Source organism: Fistularia commersonii, chromosome 10, assembly GCF_037954325.1.
Source record: "Fistularia commersonii isolate RoL2024-O1a breed Wild chromosome 10, RoL_Fcom_v1.0, whole genome shotgun sequence".
Classification (NCBI taxonomy): Eukaryota; Metazoa; Chordata; class Actinopteri; order Syngnathiformes; family Fistulariidae; genus Fistularia; species Fistularia commersonii.
The window spans coordinates 10,069,479-10,089,365 of NC_141293.1; the positions used below are offsets into that span (position 1 = coordinate 10,069,479).

The following is a 19,887-nucleotide window of genomic DNA, read 5'->3' on the forward strand; positions in this document are numbered from 1 at the left end:
CTATGACCGTGTCTTCTGGAGAACTTGGTCTGCATCCTCCCGCGAGTTCTTTAATCGTTGGGTTTGGGCTTCATAGTGTTGCCAAGAATGTCAGAGGAAGTGCAGGAGCTCAGAGATTTGGTTGCTCAGCTTAGATCCGAGAATGAACGTCTTAACAGTATTGACGTGGCTGGTCCCACTAATTGAGCCTCGAGTAGCTGCACGCCACCTGTTGCTCAGGCTACAAAACGATTGATATTCATTCCAAAGGAAAAAAGAAATGTCCAATATTCAGGGGTAGCACAGGTATAGAGGAGTGGGTTGAGGAGACCACAGCTTGCATGCAGGCCCGCCGTTGGTCTGTCCTTATTTCTTGCTTGACAATCTGGAAGGTGAGGTGAGGGAAGATATTCATTATAAGCCAAGGGTAGTGAGGGAGGACCCGGATGCAATCTTTAAGATCTTGCAAGAATCATATGGTTTTCCTCAATCTTATGTAGCCCTGCAGGCGGCCTTCTTCTCCCAAAAACAGCAGGTGAGTGAGTCATTGCTTAAATTTTCCATTGCTTTAATGACCCTCATGGACAGAGCACAGGGTCGTGCACCCGAAGGGATTATTCTTGCCAACATGCTGCATCGGGATCAGTTCGTGGAGCATGTGTTGGAGAGCACTTTCCAAAGATCCTCAAAACAATGAATCCATCAAATGTCCACTGCCACTTTGATCGTTTGCCTTCTTTGACGTCTGTAAAAAGGGGAAATTAGGTGGGAGCAGGAGGGCTCAGTGGAGTCCCCGCGACCTAGTAGCTTTTCCCTCTCCAGTATGGAGCAATCTTTTGGGCTTGCAGGTACGTCTTGTGTGGTGACCTGTGCCATCCATGGCAGCCCAACACCAAAGTCAGAGTTGACAGAGAGAAAGGAGATACTGAAGCAACAGCAACTGCCGATAGATCAGTTAACCCATAGAATGGCTGCTATGTAGGACTCCAATAAGCGCAATCGCTCTCCCCGTGACCAACTGCTTTTTTGTTTGCTGTGCCAGCAACCGAGCCATTATGGCCGAGATTGCGATCTTGGGAGAGTTGTTGGTTCTTCCCTACCTGGGCACCACACGAGGGTCCCTGAAAATATGGCACCCCATGCCCCTCCACCGTTGGGAAACTAATGCCTGCTGGGCTGTGGAGCCGCAGTGGGCTGGGGTCATCTCAGGTTCCAGCACCACGTTGAGTTCTGCTGGTATGGAGGAGGTTCCTTGTCTTGTTGATACGGAGTCTACGGTAACCACGATAACCGAAAGCTTCTTTTCTTAAAAACATGTACCATGGAGCCCGGAGCGACAACAATCCTGCCGACAACACCAAAATGTGGCAAGCCCAAGGTATCAATAGAACCTTTTTCATTTTTTTCTATTCCGAAAATGCCACCCAAGGGTGACAGATGTATCCCCTCAGGAAAGGAGATCAGCCCACTAATGCAAGGCACACAGGATCTGGCAAGGATGGTCAGAGACAGGGTTTTGGGGGAACAATATACAACCTTTTATTAATTTATCCAGAAATTGGTCCAAAATGGCTATCACTCAAAACACTGGCTGTGGAGGACATACAGGTACAGGTGGATGGACCACTACACATCACAGGAGAGGGGCTCACCACAGGTAGGCAACCTGGAGGACGGCCAAGAAAGAGAGGGCCACACGTGAAGTGCACACACACACGTGATGGACGACTACCAGTGGCGTAAGTCAGGCACGCCGATACCCCATCACCAGGTGTTGGGCCTCCCTGCTAGCGTCCCCAACTGCTTTACAAAAATAGAGCGTTAACAGTAGCTTGCCAACAGCAGAGAGCCTCACGTATTGGAGGTCAGCAAACTACCACAAACTGCGATGTTACAGAATCTCCCTCGGCAGTGAGGAGGACACGTACCAAAAACCCAGCCCAATGCCGTAACAAAGGGTGAGCCAAAAGAAAAGGAAACCGTGCCAGCAGCCTTGCCGGAAACCCTGACATAGGCCAAGCTCACAGCCAAAAAAAAATCCCACAGCCCGTGACTCAGACGAGAATTCACACAAACTGCCACTTTTCCGTGAAGGGCAGATCCCTACGGGCTCGGACACTCAAGAGACAACTGAACAGTACGCCGAAGATTGTGAAAAAAAAAAAAAAATCTGTCACACACCTTTGAGTGGTCAGTGCCGTGTTTTAAAGAAACTCAGATATGGGCGATTGACGCGATCAGTCACGTGATGACGACAACGCTGTGGCTGGAAGACACAAGCTCCCAATTTCCACTACACTGAGATGGAGGCCACATATCCAAACAGAGATACAAACAATAAATGCACCCCAATGCAAACAATGGCAAGTAAAAAAGAAATCATAGTAGGCGGCACGGTGGCGTAGTGAGCGCTTCCAACTCGCAGCAAGAGGGCTCCTGATTCAATTACGACTCTGTTTGGCATTTGCATGTTCTCCCCATGTTTGTATCGGTTTCCTCCAGGTTCTCCAGTGTTCTCCAACAATTGAAAAACATCCAGGAGGTTCATTGGAGACCCTAAATTGCCCAGATGTGAGAGGATGAATGTTTGTAGGTATATTTATGTGTCTAGCACCAGAGTGCAGGATAAGTGATAATGAATGAATGAATGAAATGATCATTGTCTGTCTATCATCTGATTAAGTTCACATTCTATGAAAAAGTTATTACTCTTCAGTCCCAATTCTAGAATATTTCCTTTCAGCAATCCTTTTAAATTTTACACTATAACCTCTATTATTTCCTTTAAGGAATTATAATGACTAGGGAGCACAACTTGTAATGCGGTGCCGAGCTGTTGCGAATAGCAGAAAGAGCGTTGTCGGGACCACAATGCAAAATAAATAAGTACCTCACACATTTATAGAGGATGAAATAGTATCTATAAATACAGAGAAAGAAAGAGGTCCAAAGATTTTGTCTTGAGTCACACCTTTGAGATTAAAATGATTACCTTGGAATCCCAACATTTATCGTGACCCAAGATGGTCAAAACTGAATATATAAACTATACATGTGATGCAACTGACCTCAGTGTCATACTTAACTAAAAGCTATGGTAGTTATGGCAGCTGAGAAGCTTTTTTTATCTTAGAGAGAGCAAGGGATGGTGAGGAGTAGTTGTGCATGTAGGTTAATGGCATAAAGACCTTTGGTAATGGAAATGCCGTCACAAAGCAACGATAACCCTGACATAGATTCTGAGGAAAATAGGAGGATAAAGAGGAGAGGAGGAGAGCTATAGAAAGTGAAAGGCAAAGCAAGTGAGAGGCCATACTTTCTTTATCCCTCGGTGGACATAAAATTGAAAAAAAAAATTGTCAAATCTAAAAATTAAAGTTTTTTTTTTTTTTTATTAAACTCGGTGGTACTTGAGCAGCCTTCAAATGTTGAGTTCAAAATGTTTAACACAGAGGTGGGCAAACTTTTTGGCTCCGGGGCCGCATTGACTTTTAAAATTTGACAGACACAATACATATAAAAAAAAACACATTTGTTAACTGTGCATATCAGAGTCATCTGACATTTGCTGGTTTTCAAAACCTTCAATTGTCAACACGGGCCTGGTTTTGAAAGTAAAACTAGCTTGGTTTTGAAGACTCTGTCGTTTGCTTGCATTTCATGCACAAGCCGTTTTTTTCCCCTTGTAGCTTCACATCCAGCTCATTCATGTGTGTCAGTTTGTCCACAGTAAAGACTAAATCCCAAAGCCAATCTGTGTCATACAGCTTAGGAAAATTCCAAAGTGTTCTCAAGTGGCTCCAAAAATGAAATAATCTCCTGTTTGAGCTTCCACATTCATCGATCCAACATTCAATCAAGTATGAATTCTATACCAGTCTTTGGCGGGCCGGATTAAAAAGCCCAACGGGCCAGATGTGACCCGCGGGCCGTAGTTTGCCCACCCCTGGTTTAACATCTAAGGGAGAGACGCCAGACGGATGTATCATTTTCTGAGAAGTGATAAAAATTCTGACATCAAATTCCATTATTGATATCTGAAAGAAATTATAAATCGCACACGCATCACAGAAAGGCCCCCCTCAGAATTGAACCAGAATCAGAACCATGTCCAGATCACATTTTTTACTTGTTAATTTTAGTGATTATTTCAGGTCAGCCAATAAATATGTTGATACATCTTTGAAAGCCTGATCTCAAGACCGATTACGAAGTCCGAAATCCATCCTCAAAGGCAAGAAGGCTCAGAGAGAGAGAGAGAGGTAAAGGAATCCTTCTGTTCTTCACCTTTCTCCTCTCATATCTTCGCTCTGCAGGTCACATCACAGCTCCGTTCCCTCCTACAAACGTCCACGCTTGTCAGATCAGCGACATGTACGTGGTGCTGAGCTGGACCGAGCCGGAACCCCGAGGCAGGGAGCCGCTCACCTTCTACGTGGAGCGGGTCAGCCTGATTTTCCTGCACACACATACACACACACACACACAAACACAAATGAACCACCGCTGTAATTCTTGCGTCATGGCTCACCAAGACATTTGCTGATGTTGTCTCTCCAGCCCTGGAACATGTGCAGTATTAATGTGCACTAATTAAAGAGACACAACAGGGTAAACACACACACACATACATTTCTCCATACCCGTGTCGGCGTAATTGAATATCTGTGGGCGAAATAAAAAAATAATGGCCTTGACGCCACTTTTTCAGGCTGTGACCTTTGCAGTTGGCCGTTCGTCAGCTTTCTCAAAATTGGGTGGAAATCGGGATAAGTCAGAGCTGAATCACATGCTGGAGGACGCAGATAGGGATGTGGTTTTTCCTTAATGTTGCATTCAAAGCTGAAAATGCAACTAAAATAGGCTTATTTTTATAACATATATACATTGAGTCCTTTTTACAGCAATAAATTCCGAGGCCATCCAATATCAACCCGGATACCTCAACATCTTCCGGCTCCAATAATCAGAAAACTGCCAAAGGAAATACATTTTTATTGGACCGTTATAAGTTATCGAGGTAATAAAACTGTCAAATCTGTCAAAGGCACCTTAAATGACTAAAGTCTGCTTTTTGCCGCATCTTTTTATTTAATGAAAATATTCACCTTGGCCCAGAGCAAGCTATATGACGGCTGATCTCTTTGACATTGCCTGTTCCATTGTTGGGATTTTCTGTGGACTGTGGATATTTGACATATCAGATGTAGCTTGAAAATCATTTCTATCAAATATAAGTGGATATTCTTGCTTGATTTAAAACTGATTTCTTTCGCACTTTGGGTCATTTTTTTCTGAGTTTCTAACTATTTTGTTGTGGTTGTTCTACTTCAAATTATTAGGCTATTTCTTCCAAATTTAGTCATTTGTTTGGATACATTTCAAGTGATTCTCTGCAATTTTAAAAAAAGGAAATAGTTTAGTGTAAATATGTTCAATGGCAAAAAGGCTGAAACCAAATATTTCACTGTCAGAGACTCACTGTTATGCAGTTCCAGTCAATATATAAAGGACGCTCAACAACAAACATGTCTTTGAAATAGATTATTCTTTTGAAAGAGTATTTTTGATTCTTTTTTCTTTTTACTGTGTTATAATGTGGGGATGACTCAGTCGCTGGCAGGGAAGAGCAGCTGGGAGCTCGCCAACCTGGACACAGTGGTAAATTCTCCCAGGTTCCCTGTATTTGACCTGGTCAAGGACAAACAGTATTGCTTCAGAGTGCGCTCCATCAACAAGTACGGGGTCAGCGACCCATCGGAGCCCAGCGAGCCCATCTCCTTGGGAAAGCAGCAAGGTGAGAGAGCATGTGTTGTGTACTTGTACCCACTTATCTCTTCGCCACCCTGTAAAGGTCAGGTTCATTTTGTAGAGCTGCTACCCTGGTCCAACATGCCACATTTCATTTTGCAGCCGCACTAGTCGTCGAGCAGTGTGCAGCCTCAAAATACGACGCGGTTGTGGAAAAAAAAAAACGACGTGATCATCTCACATACGTTGTATCTGTTTGAGTTATCATCCTTATGTAGGATATCGATAAAACCTGCTCTTAACGGAATTTAACGTGCGTGTTAAAAAATCCAGTCCACACAAGCTGTGAATATGTAACCCCCGATGCCCCCAGCAACCCTGGTGGCTCTGTGAAGGTGAAGAACAGCCAGGGGCCTTTTTAGCAGCAGTCAAAACTGAACAGACGTGTCCAAAGTCTCGCCTTGGGGCCAATCAATAGACGCTGAATGATTTTAGGATGACCTGCAGCCTGTCTGTCAAAATCCATATTATTTGGTTAGTCACATTTTAGCTTCATGTATGTTTAATGTCCCATTGGAAGCACCTATGGAAATGAAAAATAAATAAATGAAATATTTCACTTTTTATGAATAAGAGGTCCTTCCATTATGACAAACATGTCATAAGGGGAAAAAAGAAAATCTCTGATATTTGAATAATGCATGTAAGTCCAACTAAATTCCCGCTTATGATAGCAGAGCTTCCAAGAAAGACTTGGAATGAGAAAGCTACTTTTATTCAAATATTTCACATTAAACTGCAGCTTGTTTTATGAATATTAGACCTTTTTTAAATATTCTCAACCCCAGACGCAGAAATCCCTTGCAAATCCCATATGAGTTTGATTATAGAAAGCCAGTGGCACATGTCTGGAAGTTTAAGACACAAGCACAGACACAAAAAAATGCACTCTAGTTGATATAACCAGGTATTTTGTGTTATTTGAATGAGATGGAAGTTAAATGGGCATGATATTGAATCCTGTATATGTCATATATGGATCTGTAGAACACGAAGAAAACAATTTCAGGTGCCGTGAAATAGCTTGTCAATCATTCCCCGAGACATTGTCTTAAAAATAGAGCTCAAAATACAGACAGCTGCCCAAGAGAGCCGAGTCTGCTGAAACATAATTGACAAAGATAAAGATTCACTCGCTGCGTCAAAAAAGCAATCAATCTCCCTGTGGTAAATCATCTTTTTGAATTGCTATTACTTCAAATAAATCAGGACAAAATCTGACGGTGATGGCAAAAAGGGGGGCCTCCTTCATTCCCCCCTACACAAATTGAACTGGAGGGTTTGATGGGTTTATTAGAACCTTTGTTTTTCCCCAAGATCTCATATCACAAACTGATTAAATAATATGAGAGTGGGTTTTTATTTTTTTTATTTTATGTTTTTAAGAGTATCCGAGGGTCAAAAAGGCAACAACCTTCAATATCAGCTTTCCATTTGAGTGAATCAGAAGTTTCATCTTGAAGTGCATCGCTGCATGCAATCCGTCTGTTTCTTCAAGTTTGCGAATCAAAAACACCGCAGATTGAAGTTTGTCTGAATTTTTACCTACTCTCGTCAGGCGTTCCGGCTCCGCCTCCATCAGTCATGGCCATCAGAGACACCAACACTTCTGTGATGCTTCAGTGGCAGGAGCCTGAAGACAAAGACGGCATCCTGGGATATTACCTGTACTACAAACAGACTGACAAAAAAGACTGGAATATTGTCAACAATAAACCCCTGTCCTGTAACAGGTGAACAAACACTTGTTTTTTATTTTGCCGCACTGTTCTTGCGCTGTTACATGACAGCTTATTATGGAGTAGTAATTCATGGAAAGCGAGTAGATTTTGAGTGTGTGTGTTACATCAAATGGCCTGAATGTGACTGTGCTTATCCCTGAGTGTGCACGAACTGCATCCGACCGTCCCACCCCTGCCCCCTCCTCCCCAGGTTTATAGTTCACGGCCTCAAGACCGGGAAGGAGTATGTGTTTCGGGTGAAGTCAGTGAGCGGGGCAGGAAACAGCTTGTACTCACCGGAGTCGCTCCCCATCAAGGTCAAGGCGGCAATTTGTAAGTCACCAAGAGGCACAAAAATAAGTGACCGCCGTTCCAGAGTGTGTTTATCCCGCAGCACTTCCGACTACCGATATTTGTAAGACAGCAGCAGCCGGCAGCTGGCAGCAGCTGTCCGGGTGTCTGCAGCTCACCAAATCATCATACATCTGGATTTGGCACAAATAAGCTGCTCAGACACCATTGTGACTGCTGTGATTCCAAAGTGCTGTGAGAAAATGAGATCTAATGAGAGGAAAGAAAAGTTGGCAATGTTGGCACCCGGATAATACTTTTAGAGAAAAGTTTATTTGTCAACGCCAAGGTCACGTTCACCCAGCGATGTGTAAAACAATTAGCACAAATGTATGAGGATAACATTTTGTATCCCAACGGAGCAAGGGTCTTTTTGGCTTCTAGCCAGAGCCAATCATCTTCATCTAATCTCCTCCTCTGTATCCTCTTCTCACACACCAACTAACTTTATACTCTCTTTCACTCCATCCATAAATCTCGTCCTCCAAAACCTCCTGCCTGGTAATTCCAACCTCAGCATCTTTCAAACTGTATTGCCGTCATCCCTCCTCTGTACATGTCCAAACCATCTCAGTCTGACTTTTTCTCCAGAACACCTAACGTGTGCTGTCCTACTGATGGACTCATTCCTGATCTTCTTCTTCCTCCTGATTCCTGTAGAGAAATTCAACACCTTCATCTCTGCTGCCCCCAGTTCCGCCTTCTTTCTCTTCCTCGCTCTCTCAAAATCATACAACATTGCTGGTCTTACCATCGTTTCCTATGCCTTTCCTTTCATCCTAGCTGATACTCTTTTATGGCACATATCATACACAAATAGATGCTCGGAAGATACAAATGCTGATTCGGAGAATTGTTATTTGGCTTTTGTGGCAAATTTTGTTCCACAGTGTTCTGTCATATATAGAAAACACTGTCTATAGACCCACAAGGATGGGTGTGTTGAGATAAAAATGATAAAAAAAGGAACCTGAAATCTCTGGCACATCCAATGACCGCCTGTTAGTCTGATAGTCTTACTTTTTGACCCTTTTACTTCCTGCACGTCTCTTTTTTAAGTACAATTGTGACTCATTTTCACCCCCAGAATAGCCGCGCATCTGCTCTGCCCCTCGGTCATTTTTCCAAAGATAGATGGCCGCGAGCCAGGTTCTCCAGACAGAGACCCATTGGAGGAACAGAATAGCTGTAGTATTTTAATACATGTCTGAAGTTTAAAGTCTTTGCAACACAAGTAGAAAGTTGCAGACATTGTTCTGTTTCCGCAAGCATATATTTTCTTTTTTGCGTCCGTTCCAGCCGTTCCCTCCGCCCCGTCCTCCATCGCCCTCCTGCTGTGCACAGGAGAAGAGATGGTGTTGGGATGGAGAACCCCCACCCGCAACGGCGGCGACCCTGTGCGAGGTTATTACCTGGACCAGAGGGAGGAGGGTGGGACTACGTGGGGAGAGGTCAACGTCAAACCGGTCACAGAGAGGAAGACGAAGGTCAGGAGAGCTCCGGAATAGCAAATTCACAGCGGAGGATTTAAAAGCAGGGTGCTGCTGAATCTATGACATTTCCCAATATCCTGAATCAGTTACTAAGGCATACAAAGAGCAAAGACGCACACACACAATGAATTTATCTAAAATTGAAAATTCGGGAATATCTCTGTCATGATAATTAGTTAATTGCTTTCTGATTATAGCTGAAATGTTTAATTTCAAATCTTGACATAGTTCCTTTAAAATGTCCTCATGTGACTTTGAGGTCGTCTCTTACAAAGGGTCAAATTATAAATAGAAAGTAATTTCTGCTTCTTGTTATTTATTTTAATTGTTATTAAGGTTAAACATTTTAAAATTCAATCGAATTTCTGAAATAATCCTCTCCGCCAAACTCTTTACTATCTCACCTGCGCTGCTTCTCTCCTTTTACTTCATACGCAAGAAGAAAAACAGTTTGTCGTCCATAGCTGCATAGATATGTTAAAGAAATTTGAAAAAAAAAAAATGGATCTGTCAAAGAAGGCAGCTAATTTGGAGCAACAGATCAACACAAGAAAAAATTGCATACCTTTATTATAATTATACTAATCTGAGGTAATGCTCCCGTTACCACTCGCCTCAAAATAATGATGATATTGGCTAAAGCTCCTGTTTCCATATTAGCCGTGTCACTAGGCAACAAGCAGTGTCCATGGATACCCACAGGAAAGTTCAATCTTTAACCTGTCTTGGCAATATTATAGCGATTACAATAATTAGACTTTGTGTGAATGTATTGCATGTGAGGGGCTGTTTTTTTGCTCCTGGGAGGGAGAAGGGAGGTGCAGAGTCAATTAGAGAGAAATTAAAGGTCTGCCTTTTCTTTCTGTATATCAAGATCAGTGCCATGGCCCTGAGGCCGCTAAACCCAAGAAGCTGCCACGCCTTTGGGTTCAGATGCAACAAAAACAACCCAGCACCTCCCGAAAGGGTTTTAGCTCCCTTTGTGATTTATGATTTCATTGGTTCAAATTGATGGACCCTGAACCAGGAGCCAAAATCATTCCCCCCACCCCTTTTCCCCGAGGATGAAAAACGTGACACATAATCAAATGCAGCCTGATCTCCATCTAGTGGATAAACAATATGCAACAAAACTCCAGATATCAGGGGTTGTTTGTTTTGTTTTCCACCAGCTGATAAAAAGTTGTCCAATGACCTAAATGTGGTTCAAGAAGGATCTGTAGACAATGAAGATAGAGTTTGTTTGGGGTGGGAATTGTTTTTTGTGCTTAAGCTATTCTATGACCTCAGAATGAGCTCCCTATGGTTGTGTCAATTAGTCAGTGTGCAAGCGCCAAAAGCGCCGTCACAAGTTCACAACTGGTCTCGCAAGAGATAAGAGCCTTAAAACATAAGTGGCTGTGAAAAGGATCAATGAACAGATCAATGAGGCTGGATCCCCTCCTTTCCCCAGCAAAATAAAAGAGAAAAGTGCTGTGGCAGCAGCTGGGCGACTGTAATACCTTGTAAAAATGCCTGCTCCAGTCAGGAAAGGTGTTACTCTACGACCAAGGAACATAAGCCCCTATAAAATATGACAAATGATCCAGGCTTTCCCGAAGGACAGATCTGCGGTGGAATAGGTCACGTTTAAATTTATACGAGATGTTTTATCATCTGCTGCACACCGCCATTATTCTTAGGGGGACGGTTAATTCATTTGTTTATTTAATTTGGTTTCAGTAGAGATTTTATAAATGATTCACTGGTATAAAACAGCACTGCTTTTTGTATCTGAGCTTGTATATTTACCAGCATTTTTAGCGTTCCAGGCTGCTGTATTCCCTCATTTGTCCCCCTCTTCCCTGCATTCTCTTGGATAGTTACGCATGTGTGCTGCTGCACATGTGTCTCCTATCTCTTGTCAGCAGCCCTGGTGCATTTAAACTACCTGCTTCACCGGTGCTCAGGGTCAGTACATGCCCTGTGTTTATCTCTTGTGTCACCATGACTCCCGAGTACCCATACAGGAAGATCTTGTTTGCCTCCATCCGTCCCTTTCCTGACTACCTATGCTACGCTTTTAACACTGCACCCAGTTTACGCCAGAGGGTCCCGGAAGATCCTGACTCCTTGTGCTATGTTGTTGACATAATTCCAGTCCTAACCTCTGTGTTGAGCAATCCTTTCCCTGACGCCCCCCCACTATGTTGCCAGCATCCGTCTGGAAGAAAAAAAAACAACCATTATAACAAGCTCCGACCTTGTGAATCACATTGTCACATATCACGAACCCGCTGTCCTCATGTTTTGCACCTTGTTCCTTTCTAAAAGTCCAAATTTATGTTGAGTTTCTATGCTTATTGAGGTGCTACTCCTCACAAGTAGATGTGAGATGCTGAAAATTCATACGTAAAAATGTCTCTCGAGGCTCAAATTTAATTTTTTTTCCTCACAGGTGTCCAACCTGACCAGTGGAAATTCCTATCAGTTCCGCGTGTTTGCTGCCAACGCAGCGGGTGTCGGGAAGCCCTCTGAGGCCAGTGAAACCTTCCTGTGTGAGAAGTGGACCATGCCGGAACCAGGTAAGGCGAATGGGTAAGCTCGTCTTAAAAAAAAACAAAGAAAAAACACTAATTAATTTTAGCAAGTTAAACATTCACAAACAGGTAAAAGTAAGAAATAAAATAACTGATTCTGAGTCGGGAAATTAACATACAGGGAATTTGTCAGCCGGTGTCCATGCAGAACAGAAAAACCATTTAACAATCTTAATAAGGAAGAAATCTGCTTACTGTGATGTTTGGATCTGGAGGTCCGCATTCAAATGTATTATACAGATATTAATAGCCAAGAGTTATTAAAAACTTCTGTAAACTACTTTTTTTTTCCGTGCTCCAATACTATTTTTGCTGTTGCCGTGTATCCACTCCGTATCCACGTTCCCTTGAGCAAAGCACCGAACACTGCTACGAGTCATAGTGGCACCAAATATACAAAGGTGTTCTGACACAAACAAACAAACTAAACCACGGATGTCGCTGGGTGTCGGTCAGAGAGGGTCCATAGTTCTGGGCTGGGCTCATATTGGCTCCCGTGACATTAACATTGAAAATGGAGAAAGGCTCTCTCACACACACCACTTCAAAAGCGCAGCTCATTAATCTTCGGAAATGGTCTTCCCACCATGCCATTAATAATTTAAAAGTGAGTAAAAATCATTAAGCAAATTAACTACCACATGCCAGCATGTAGTCAGTGGGGGTAGATTAAAGATAGTCTCTGTGTTTCTTTTCACTTTACTATTATTTCTGGCCTCTCTTTTAATGTCTTTCCCGCGTGACAAACTGCATTGGAAGCTAACAGGTACATTTACTTCAGCTGTGCTCTCAAGTGCAGTAATGGGTTGTATATTTCTCTTTGATACTACTTTAAACCTAAGCTCCCCTGGAAGAAATAGTTAGAAATATACTGTAGGTAGAATATATTATTCATACGGCTATATTTCAAATACAGTGACTTTTGATACTTCAGATACATTTTGCTCATAGTTATGTACTTTATACATTGTTTTTTCACATTTGTTTAATGTCCTTGAATAAATACTTCCTGAGTAGTATTTCAGGAGGATAGAAATAAAGATTAAATAGAAATAACAAAGTTAAATCCCCTAAAGTAGATTTTGTATAATTTTAGCATAAGGATCTGCTACGTTGGGACTCAGTTAGTTTTAGACCAACTCTCATTTTTAGCTTGCTGCCAGTAGTAGGCGCTCAAGTCCCTATATAAGGTCAACAAGTTGAAGCTGAGTGGAATAAGCTATAGAGAACTTTATAATGTCCTCATATAAGGACTCAGATGCACAAGATGCTTCAAGGTATAGGTAGACCAGTTGTCAAAGGTGACATGGGTATCCCTGGTTGTAAACTCTGACAGGAGAAATGTATCCATTTAAGTTCAGTTTTTCTTCCATTTGAATTCACTATTTAAGCACCCTAAAAAGTGTTTGTCATCTTCCCTGCACAAACAATCTGTTAATGGCCTGTTTCTCACCCAGGTTGCCCCTATGACCTGCAGCTGAGGGAGGTGACAAACACCTCATTGGTGCTCTTGTGGATGGCTCCTCTGTATGAGGGCCAGGGTCCCGTCACTGGCTATTTCCTGGAAATCAGCCAAGGCGATCAATCGGACAACTGGACGGCTGTGAATGACAAGCCTGTGTCTGGCATGCATTACAAGGTGAGTGAAGTTGTAAAGATGTTTAAGGGCTACTTATTTTCACACCTGTGAGGGAAAGGTGTTATTTAACGCATCGGCAAGGTTTCATCACAGGAATTTGTTGTCTAGTTGATTTAACAAGGGGAGCATGCCAATGCAATTCCAATAAACTGTAATATAAAATCACACCTCTGAGCTCTTCGCCGAGGAGAGGTGTCTTTGTGTTTCTGTTGCTGAACATTTTGTAATAAGCATGATGTATTATACTGGCGGACTATAAACATTTAATGTCTCCGATGACGTGCAGGTTTCGGGCCTGCAGGCGGGTCGAACTTACCGTTTCCGTGTGTCGGCTGTCAATGAGGCAGGAAGGGGGAGCACCTCCCTGCCATCTGAACCCGTCACAGCGCTGACAAGTCCAGGTTAGGGGGGTTGCGATGAGAATGTATAAGTAAAGGAAATCCAAAAAATAAAAGAGGAGCAGGCTGGTGTTGAGATACCAAACATAACTGAGTCTATGGCAAATTTTGATCCGGTATCTTTTCCTTAATAGGAACCAATCCAACATTATTTATATAAATTGACTTATGGATTATGCTTTTAAATATATATACAAGAATGTGCAAGTAAAATAATGTGATTGCCTTAAAATCCAGCAGCATATTAAGACTATCAATTTGGAATTACTTGTCTCTCTTTGTAAACATCACCAGTAAAATGTGTATTTTCCTGATCTTCCTGAAAATTCTGAGCTGATTCTGTTCACTTCAGATGCCAAAAACATCGAGATTGGCGTTGACGACGACGGATTCATATATCTGGGATACGAATGTGATAAGATGACCGAGTGTCTGTGGAAAAAGAACTACAGGGATCCCATTGATGCCGGGAGAGCCCAGGTGCACACCAAGGGTGACAGGTAGCTTTGTCTGTGTACAACCCAAACTTTGTGTTTAAACCCCTCTCAGTATTTGCATATTTATCTACAAAATTCATCTAACCGCCACTGAATTAAAAGTGACAACGTCTCCACCTGTTGTCCCACAGGGTCTCAATCTTTGCAGCAGGTTATCCCACAGGAAATACAGGTTTCTAAATTTCACAGTTGTCAGTTTTTTCTATCCAACAAAAAACAAACCCTCTTGTGGTTCTTAAACTACATCCCCAGAGTGGTACAATCGCAGCAGCCAATACATTCATTTCATATACCGCATTTCCTACACCCACTGTCAGGATGGGCCTGCTGGTCCACCCTTGATAGGTCGCCAATCAGTCACACATTATATGGAGACGCCCGATCGTTCACTCACCGATTCACACCTACAATTTACTTTTGTAGACACTTTCAAAAATTAACCATCTCACACCAAAACCATCTACACGGATGACTGAGTTTATTATTTATAAGTTTCCCGAGCGTCCGGCACCTGCAGACCAAACAGCCAAATTCCCATTCCAGATGCGCCTTATGTGTTTCCCCTCCCGACGCGTCCGCTAGGTCGGTTCTCACCTTCAGCGACCCGTCAGAGGAAGATTTGGGTCTTTACACGATGGAAATGAGAGACGATCCAGAATGTTCATCCAGCTACGATTTCACTGCTGAGGGTAAGCCGACCTTTCTGATTCTCAGACTGTGCGAAGTTGCGCCAAAAAATAAAACGCTGTTGAATCCGGAGCGAGGAGCTGCCGTGTTTAATTAATATTTCACCTTGGTCCCAATGAATAAAACAGCTCAGCTTAATTTTGTCTCGCGTCCAAGAAGCAGCTGACGGCAGCAGGGATGTATCAGAGAGCAACTTTGATTTTTTTAAGAGCTACAAAAGCTTTTCCGTCTAAGAGATAATTACAGCTCACAACACACAAGTATGCAAAATACATGCCAACATGTGATTTAAAGTTGAATTAACTCTCAGTCACCTTACCTTTTGCAGATCTGAAACGACTCAAAGATCTCAGCTGGCAAGTCAGAAATCCACGTATGTGTTGATTTTCTTCGTTATAATGAAAAAGGGTGGGGGACAGGGTTACTTGCTCAGGTTAGTTTCATCAAATAAGCATATACAGTGCTTGATTTCAAAAAAGATTGGGGATTCGGGCACATGAAAATCTGTCGAACGAAGGCAGAGCTGATGCTATTTTGCTCCGCTACCCCCCACGGCCCTTTGTGCAGGGTAAATGGAAAAGATAATGAATGAAGGAAGTAATGTGAGAATGCAACAAATGTTAATGTTGACATCTTTACAAGCGCTTTTTCCTCTGTTACAATAATGTGTCATAGTTCCACCAATGTATGGCTACTAATTGATTATAAGAATATTTTGGTATTTTTGTTTCTGTGGGCAAAGTATTTTAACAGCAAGATATTGTGCGGTTCTGTGCAGACTCTCTCTGTTTAATCTCCTTCCGGCAGTAATTGGCCTGAAGACGGGCTGGCAGGTAGAGGTGTCTGAAGAAGGCAGGGTGCGGCTTTGGCTTCAGACAGAAAGCCTGAGCGACGCCGCCGAGCTGCGTCTCATCTTCAACGACAGAGAAATCTCGAGCACTCCGGTAAGAAGCCACCACAGGTCCTTCTGAGTCATCTAAAGAACCCCTGTCAGGTTCGGGGATTTGATGCATGGTGTTGTAAAACCCTTCACAATGGAAAGTAATGGCTGTGAAAAAAAAATAATTCCACACACTGGAGAAGTCCTATTATACTGAGAGGCTTTGCTTTCTGTCAGAGGAAAAAAGTTTGAGTGAAATTCGAACCGCACATTGTAAGTTTAATTTAAATGGTCTCAAAGTCAGCATTACTGTAAAAACCCTGTTGTACGCAAGGACTCTGGATCTGAGATATTTGAATGCGCATGAAAAAGTGCTGGTAAAGCCGTGACAGGGATCAGGGCTGCGACAAGTAAGAGCAGGAGGGATATCGTGGAAGAAGGGATTTATACTAGGATCTAAATCTAGAGATGCAATTGTGAACCAGCTTCCATGCGACACCCAGACATTTTCTCTCACCTGTCCTTACGCAACACATGTATATTACAGAAGTTGCAAAGCTATTTGATTCATACTATGTGTCAAGTGAGGAAGAAACTGGGCCTACTTTACATTTCTGTGCTGGGCTGTCAACCCAAATAGTCAGGCCATACACATGGCAAGTGATGGAGCCAGAGGTGGAACACACTGGTGAAAAACAAGTTTCATAACGTTCCTATTATTATAGATCAAATATAATCATACCAAGATGAAAAAATTGTGGAAAAAGAGTATTTCCTGCCTTTCGAAATTGCATATTTATTTAAATGTATCGCAATTCAAACTCAAATGACATGAAATGAGTATGTGAGTGACATACATCCAACTTGACGCTGCGCCTTAGTGTACCCGGGCAAGAAATGTTTAGCACTCATCAAATCCACTGAAAATAAGCAGCAAGACTAATAGTCCTCTTTCTTTATATTTTACAACTCTGTGTGCTCGCTCGCTTTTTTTAGCCATGACAGGCGACTACTTTATATTCAGCAGCTTTCATTCCAGGCCTGTATTTTATCTTCATTTATTCCATTATTTCAAGATATCAGTGTTGCATCTGAACAGAAGTGCTTGCATTACGACATTCCTTCGAAATGATCGCAGCTGATGTTTGGAAATTCGAAATCCATTTGGCTGATTACGCCCCCCCCTCCCTCCTCCCGCGTCTCCATACATCACAAATCACATCCACCGGTGAGGCCTGTCGACATTGTAAGGCGTATGAATCTGAAGGCTGTGACAAAAAAAAACAGTGTTCGTTTGGGGGCATTTCCAGCAGAATATTTCATCTTTACTGTGAAATTGCACTTGCATTACATTTTGGACTCTCTTCATCCACCGAGGGAAGATACATTTCCCGTAGCCTGAATGCAAACAATGCAGTAAATTGCACGCGTCAGCCTGTCACTGTGATCTGCCCTTTGCGCACGGGATTTACTTGCCATGCGCCGTGCATGCTGTGATGCCTGTTTGCCCTTCCTGCAGCATCGTCAAATCAACTTTGACAAGGCCAAAGGTCTGGTGGAAATCCTGATTGATCAGCTCTCGGTGGACGACCAGGGCTCGTACACGGCCCAGCTGGCAGACGGCCGCGCCAAGAACCAGTTCACTTTGGTGTTTGTGGATGAATGTGAGCCATTCGCTTGCCTGCTGCCGTGTCACCATGTCGCCCGTTGTGTAATATTGAAGAGAAACGTTAGGAAACATGAAAAAAGCTGGAGCTAAGAAATATCAGCTTCAGACATATTTAACTAATCCTGTCTTGACATACTGAATATGGTTTTTCCCCTTCTAATAGTGTGTGACTCTCACTGACCACTTCAGATACATTCATAAGCACAATGCAACAAATATTTTCCATTTCCACTGGTTTGCCTAACAGCAAGATGGTCCCCTGGTTCAATTACAACAGGGGGCCTTTCTGTGTGGCGTGAACACGCTCTCTCTGTGTCTGAGTGGGTTTCCCCCAGGACCTCAGTTCTCCCAAAGTCCAAATTTATGCAGGAAGTTCATTGGAGGCCCAAAATGGCAAATGAGAAAGTGAATGGTTGCATGTCTGTATATCAGGGCCGCGATCAACTGGCAACCGCTCTTGGGTAAAGCTCCCATATCGCCAAATGACATAAGCCTTGACCCCAAGAGCAGGATGTGCAGATTTGATCATATGATGCATTTTGATGCAAGGTCTTGTCCAGCTGGCAAAACCCGGTGTTCTTGACAACAATTAAGCCTTAAGTCCTTCACCATTAAAGCTCCTATATACTGAGTTATCCCCTGGGCTCACTTGGACTTCGATTGAAACTTTCCCACAAACACGTTGATCTTTGTTCGTCTTGGGAACTACCGGTAGCTTTCTTTTCGTTGTAAGCTGAGGCTATCATTAGCTCAGCGTGCCATCGATTAATATGGTTCCTCATATTTGTGGTGTTACTTAAGTGTCTTATTTTTGCAGAGCCAGCTTTACATATAGCTTGGGTCTTGTCCAGTTGATGCGTCACACAACCTTCATAAAAAACAAAATGTTCCTAGATCTCTGCCCTCAAATTGCGTGGATTTTTTTCTTGCAGCCATTGCTGCTTCATTCCTCTGCCATGTTGCAACTTATTTGTTTTTTCTTATTTTCACTGTGCTCTCACTAAGCTTGCATGTGTGACCTTCTCCTATAATGTACAGTATCTTGATCTTTGATTTCCAGGCAGAAATGGGAAACGCAACCATCAAATTTTTTGTATTTTGAATTTAGAAATCGATTATATGAATTAACTGCAGCAATTTCAAATTGTCCAATTCAGCATCTCGATGCATTTTTCAATCAATAATTTTATAATTTTCTGCACCCCGAATAAGCAATATAGAGAATTAATTAATTAATTAAAATAAGCGCGGAAACTGCAACCACAATATTATAAGTACAATCTCCAAGTGACTGTGAAAAGTCAGACTGAGCATAATTTGCCCCGGATAGGCAAAGTCTGTGTTTCGGGGGTTTTAAGAAGAAAGAAAAAATAAATATGCATAAATAAATAAAAAACACTTAATCTGCAACAAATCCCTGATCCTCACACTTAAGCGGACCAGATGCAAAAGAAATATCTCATGTACATTCATGGTGTTTATTAACATTTGTAGTTTTGCAGGCATGTCAGTTTGAACTTAATAGAAACGTTTACAGTTAACTAACCATCTGAGTGCATTAAGTCTTAATCACCTGTCCCTCATGGACACTAGTGGACCGCATGTGAGGGGAGAGAGGTGATAAAAACAAGAATAGATGAGCATAAAATACATGTGAGCATTAAATAGTAAAGTAAAAGCCTTGTCACTATATGTGGACATTTCCTAGATCTTTAAAGATAATTACTAATAACATTTTAATGTTAATTAAGGCCATAATGATCAAAGATAGTCTGGAAATTAGAATTAAAAATGCATAACAAGTCATTAATTTGGCTGAAGAGGACTTTGTGATATCACAAATGTCACAGATTTGACGTGGAATCACAGCCATGTAGAAGGAGGCAACTCTTATTGATTTAGTTAAGCATTAAAATCATTCATATGTTAATTTCATTTCCACAGGTGTAATTTCGATGATATATTCTCATTTTCCCTGCAAGTAGAGGGGTGGATAGGTTAGAGCTTTGTCTTAAAAAGAAATAAAAATCTCCATATTAAAGTGCTGAACCACATGAGAGGCAAACATTATGACATTATTTGTCACTGAAATGTATTGTTTTGCTATAGAACCATAGTGTTTGTGATGGCTCACTTGTCTTTGGCCTCAAGGTCCATGGGAATTTCAAATGAGATCAGCAATT

At 42.2% G+C, this 19,887-nt stretch overlaps 1 protein-coding gene across 3 annotated transcripts in view; it reads left to right on the forward strand.

Annotated features, from left to right (window-relative positions):
* The window catches only part of myom3 (myomesin 3), a 61,736-nt gene that overhangs the window by 35,593 nt on the left and 6,256 nt on the right, over positions 1-19,887 (forward strand). For all 3 annotated transcript variants that reach the window (XM_086153672.1, XM_086153674.1, XM_086153673.1), the window contains exons 14-26: positions 4,296-4,423; positions 5,593-5,776; positions 7,349-7,523; positions 7,723-7,844; positions 9,162-9,349; positions 11,793-11,919; positions 13,392-13,573; positions 13,860-13,974; positions 14,324-14,471; positions 15,051-15,157; positions 15,484-15,528; positions 15,963-16,099; positions 17,555-17,699. In XM_086153672.1, the coding sequence (XP_086009798.1) occupies positions 4,296-4,423; positions 5,593-5,776; positions 7,349-7,523; positions 7,723-7,844; positions 9,162-9,349; positions 11,793-11,919; positions 13,392-13,573; positions 13,860-13,974; positions 14,324-14,471; positions 15,051-15,157; positions 15,484-15,528; positions 15,963-16,099; positions 17,555-17,699 (1,803 nt within the window). The remainder of the gene's footprint in view (positions 1-4,295; positions 4,424-5,592; positions 5,777-7,348; positions 7,524-7,722; positions 7,845-9,161; positions 9,350-11,792; positions 11,920-13,391; positions 13,574-13,859; positions 13,975-14,323; positions 14,472-15,050; positions 15,158-15,483; positions 15,529-15,962; positions 16,100-17,554; positions 17,700-19,887) is intronic.